The sequence below is a fragment of the Procambarus clarkii genome, chromosome 8 (assembly GCF_040958095.1).
Source record: "Procambarus clarkii isolate CNS0578487 chromosome 8, FALCON_Pclarkii_2.0, whole genome shotgun sequence".
Taxonomy (NCBI): domain Eukaryota; kingdom Metazoa; phylum Arthropoda; class Malacostraca; order Decapoda; family Cambaridae; genus Procambarus; species Procambarus clarkii.
In genome coordinates this window covers 8,439,918-8,444,917 of record NC_091157.1, presented here as the reverse complement: position 1 = coordinate 8,444,917, position 5,000 = coordinate 8,439,918, and the positions used below count along the sequence as shown (strand labels likewise).

At 38.3% G+C, this 5,000-nt stretch overlaps 1 protein-coding gene across 8 annotated transcripts in view; it reads right to left on the bottom strand.

Annotated features, from left to right (window-relative positions):
* bchs (WD repeat and FYVE domain containing 3 bchs) overlaps window positions 1–5,000 on the bottom strand; it is a 96,194-nt gene that overhangs the window by 64,407 nt on the left and 26,787 nt on the right. For all 8 annotated transcript variants that reach the window (XM_045744823.2, XM_045744822.2, XM_045744824.2 and 5 more), the window contains exons 19-23: window positions 4,154–4,297; window positions 3,371–3,537; window positions 2,386–2,613; window positions 1,883–2,284; window positions 274–422 (exon numbers count right to left, since the gene is read on the bottom strand). In XM_045744823.2, the coding sequence (XP_045600779.1) occupies window positions 274–422; window positions 1,883–2,284; window positions 2,386–2,613; window positions 3,371–3,537; window positions 4,154–4,297 (1,090 nt within the window). The remainder of the gene's footprint in view (window positions 1–273; window positions 423–1,882; window positions 2,285–2,385; window positions 2,614–3,370; window positions 3,538–4,153; window positions 4,298–5,000) is intronic.

Here is a 5,000-nt window from a genome sequence, read left to right as displayed (position 1 = left end):
GGCCATCAAGTTTCACCAGTAAGAACAATGCACCAACAATTTTAGATTCATGCTTATACATCGAGTGTGACAAGCAGTCTTCATTCACACATGTCTCCCCAGCACTTAAAGTGTGCTGGGGAGACGGGACACCACGAGCGTGGCTCTCGTCCTGTAACTACACTTGGGTAATTACATACCATTTGCAAGACCTCCGCTCAATAAATTACAAGCCACCAACACTTGCCAAAAAGTGATCAAGAGTTAAAATCATAATAATAATAAATTACCAACCTGCTTTGCTATTGCTTTGTTGTCAACTTTAGAATACATTTTTCTGATTTTGTTCAATGTGAGATGAGATATTGCTGTAGCATTCAAGCCAAATATAACTTTTTCTTCTGGAACAACGGCAACAGACTGTACACTCTGACTATCAACGCCTGTAAGAGAAGGACATGAATGTTGCAATATGAAACTATTTATACAGTGATACCTCGACAGAAAAGATCCTAATGAAATAGAACCCTTGGAGGATGGAAAAAAATACAATCATTACCAGAGCAAACCTAGGTTATACAGAATAAGGAGTCTATATGACCAGTGTTCTATTAAATCACTGGAGCAACTCAGTGTAGGTATACTGACATCTTGTCCCAAGCCTTTATATGGTCGATTACTAGTATTTTGCTTTAGTGATAAATCTTATCCATAAAAATTTAGATTTTTAACTGCTTGCTTTTAGTTTAAAAATGATGAGTTCTGCTCAGTAGAGATGATGTAAGAAATATAAAGGTGGTTATGAGGCCATATCTTCTTAGGCCTTATACTGTCCTGTGGCTAATGGACATAATGATCAAATTGCCTAAACTTGATTCTGTACAGCCCAGGTTGTTTACAAGTCACAGCAAGATTTTGGCTGCACATCCCAATCCTAGATGGCTCTGGCAATCATCCAGTTAGTCTGAGTGAGGAGCCAAGGTATTGTATTGTTTGTGAATATGAACATGCATAGTACCACCTAGTTGTTGACCAAGGAAGATGACACGACTCAGAATACATGTAATCTGACATCAGATTATATTGTTAATCACTGATTCCCAAACTTTTTTTATTTCCACTTCCTCAGTTCTATAAACCCACCTCCAGTGCCTGCTACTCTATTCTGTACATTAAATGGCATTACTATGATTTATTCTTAAACAGATGGAAGAGTGATAAATTCTGAACTCTGAATTGAAAACTTGTACACATCGCCCCCAGGGGACGATTCCCGAAGTCAGAATCATCTTCAATAATTCGCACTTCGGGAAACATTGAAGGTAATTACAGTATTACAAGAGGGTTAACAATAGATTACTAAATTCCCATTGACACTGAAGATCATCCTGCGTGTTATAAACACACTATGAATGTTCATACTGGCGAATCTCCTTTGCAGATGGGTAATATATATAAATTTAGCCTCATATTATCACCTGGGTGGACAGATACTTGGCACATACCATAATTCAGGTTGCCCCTATATTTTGTTTAACATTTCAGTAGGTGCTGAATTGTATGTCACTGATTTCATTATATATATCAATGCCTCACCTTCAAACTCAAGCACAAGTTTTTCCAATAATGTAAGTTATATTTTCACTTCTATCTGGAATGGAAAAAAAATGTATGGCTGGATATAGACAATATTACCACACAAAACATCAATTCTCCCGGCTATTCAAGAAAAAACTATCACATCAGTAAACTTCTACTACTATTGCAAATATTCCAATAATATACTTCACTACAGTTAAAAAGACTACCTACAATTTTGTTATGCTTATGAAAGTCAATTATAGCAAGATCATACTCGCAGAGTGGACAGTCATGTTAGATACTTTAACACTTGCCAACCTACCAGGAATCTGTGCTGCTTGAAGGCAACCCGTGTAGTGTGGTCCAAGTTGGTGAAGCTGATTCACCATCTGTGGCTGCAGGACATCCTCTACCAAGTGGCAACAGCCTTGCTTCCACACAAGTTTGGAGTGTCTTCTGTATGCTGGAGGCGTTCCAATGTAAGCATAGACAGATGAAGCAATAGTAAGGTTTGCAGCTCCTCCGCCAGGATTTTGCAAGATATAGTGAAGTTTCTTTTGAGTAACGAGCTGACCATCAATGTAGATTGAGAGGGATGAATTTTTGAGCACAGAACGGCTCAGTGAGACAGTCAGGTGGTGCCACTGACCCTCGGTTAATAAATCGGGACACCAAACACGACACCCAAAGTCTCCTACAACTTCAGGCTCCCATTCTGTTACACCTAGAACACAATAGAATAGAATTTAACATATTAAAATATACAAATCTGACAACATAGTTATTGTAAAATAAAATATTTGATACTACTGTTATGTAACTTACCTTGCCCAGGTTGTGGAAAATTTGTTTCATGCGTAGAGACAATTAGTGCTTTATCTCTAGCAGAAATGACAATAGAGAGACAGACAAGGTGATGATCACGGCCAGGAACATGACGAACAAGAGTTAGCACACGTACACAGTGGGGATCTGTTCTGGGATCACTGTACTTTTCAACACACACCCAGGTACTATATGTTAAACCAGTCTGAGGTGGGAAGATTCTGTCACCTGAAAAAATGTATTTGTGAAAATAAATGGATGCAGCTGCTATATACTTTATTTAAAAACTAATTATTTACAAGAGAAAAGTCCTTTTATCATAGCTACAAATTTGTGCAAGGTGTTAAGCCTTTTTGGAGCTAGAAGTGTGCGTTACTGAATACTGTGACGACAAGATTTTGTTATGAAAAAAGGCAAGGACTGTATAAATTGATTTAATAGAAATATAGGAATTTGTTATGTTCTAGAGGAAGATAGGAAGAGATAGAAAGAAAGAAATGAAGTATATTCAACATTATTCCAGAAACATTTGGCCAAAACACTATGTACTACCAGCTTTGCTAGCATGTACTTTATCCATATTAATTAATTTGTAGCTATCCACTATAAGAATCAACTGTATTATATGCACTTACACTAAAACATACAAAACACTAGATATCTCCTTCGTAAATACAAAATTATCATCATCCATATCAGATATGTTCAAAGCTTTATTGATGCAGATTATTTACCTGAATTTACCTTCATGAAGACCACCATCTCTCTAGTGTTCTCTAAGCCATCTCTTAAAGTTCTCTAAATGTTTTTTAAGCATTTGAACTAATGTAGCCTATTACATTTTCAGACTAACTTTCATGGGGAAACTACTATTTTTATTTAGCAATATAAATTGACTTGTATGGTGAACAATAACAATAATACAGTACACTGTATATGTATTTTACTGCAGGAGTTATGCAAGGTTGGAAAACGCTCAACAAACCTGTTCCAATGCCACCAATAACATTTGGTTCAGTTGAGGAGAGTGCTGCTCCCACCACCGAGCCTCCACCAGCACTCTGCGGTGCCATTGATGGCAAAAATAGGCATCCAAAACCCTCGGCACTCATATCAAACTCAACAAAAGAGGGATATACAAGGGTACCAACTCTGTAAAGAAAAGTTTTCATAAGTTAATGCACTTCTGTTGGACTGAATTCCTGCTCGAATGTATTCCAGTCCAGGTTCAAATCAAGAGCTTCTATAAACTAGCAAACTACACGCTGCCCCAAATGTACTTAAATTATTAATTAAGTATAGGAAGGTATCACCAGTCCCTTATGTCAGACACATCTTCCAATACAAACATCATCATCCCACTTAAATGTGAAGGAATTAACCTGGAGGAAAAATTAAGATTTAAGTCAATAAGAAATGCACCCTCCTAAGCCATCACACATTCAATTCCTCCCTAAGGTACGATTTATCTACAAAGTTTTGAGTTTTAATGGCCATCTTTAGGCCTTTTTTTTTTAGCAAGGTTTCCCTCAGCTGAGGACATTTTATGACAGCCCATGTGAAGTGGATTCTGGCTCCCAATGGGCCATAGGAAAGCCTAAAACACCCGGCAAGATGGTCTTCGCCCTTGGGTACCAGTATATAAGCCTTTTTCACCTTCAAATCCCTGTACAATGTGCTATTACCCCTTCAAAAGCCTGTATAATGTATTACTATGTCAAACAAGGTAAGGTAAAGTAATTCTATGATAATACAAAATAATACTCACCTGAAATCTCGAGGTGTTGTCATTGAAACGAGTGTTTTGATGCGCGTGAGAGGAACGGGACCATTGTAGGTAGACTGGCCAGAAGATATATCGACGTCGTCCAAATTTAAGCAATTTAGAGGGTTGCCCAATCTCAAGAAGATTCTGGTCATATGTGGTGGAAAAAGATTATTAACAAATTATTAACAAACAAACCTGATAAGAAAATTAAATATTTGTATGTTTGAGGCCATAATCCCACTATTGGAATGAAATCCCATAGAATGGAAACTGCTGTCATAACAGCAAACAAGGCATAAACACTGAGAAGCCTAAACTGGAAAGGCCAAGCCCTAAACACAAGGAAGCCAAAACCCCAAGGCCATCCCAAAAGCCAAGGTATTCAATAAAGAAGTGTGAGCCCTTTAGCCTCAGTCATATTCTCAAGAGGAACCCACCTCTGCCAATCCCATAGAGAAGCCCCACTGAGGAGAATAAATATTATGTACTGCCCAAAATTGAGGTGACAAGAGAATTCTGTTTGTAGAGGAGAGAGAGCCCAGAACCACCACCCCCCCACCATCTCTGGTGGGGTAGAGGGAAATGCAAGTCAACCCCAAGAAAAAAGAATCCTGGCCATGGTCATAGGGGAATGGAACACTAGGATACATGCAGTGTGGCATAAACACAATTGTGAAGCATAAACAAAAACAAAGCAATGACCCCTGAAAGAATATAATGTTTTAGGGAAAGCAACCTCCACTTAGCTGAAAGCAGGAAGCTAATGATGAATCCAGTAAAAGCGACAGGTGGTGGACAGGCTACACCAGGTGGAAGGGAAGGGAACTATCAGGAGAAAGTGCTAAAC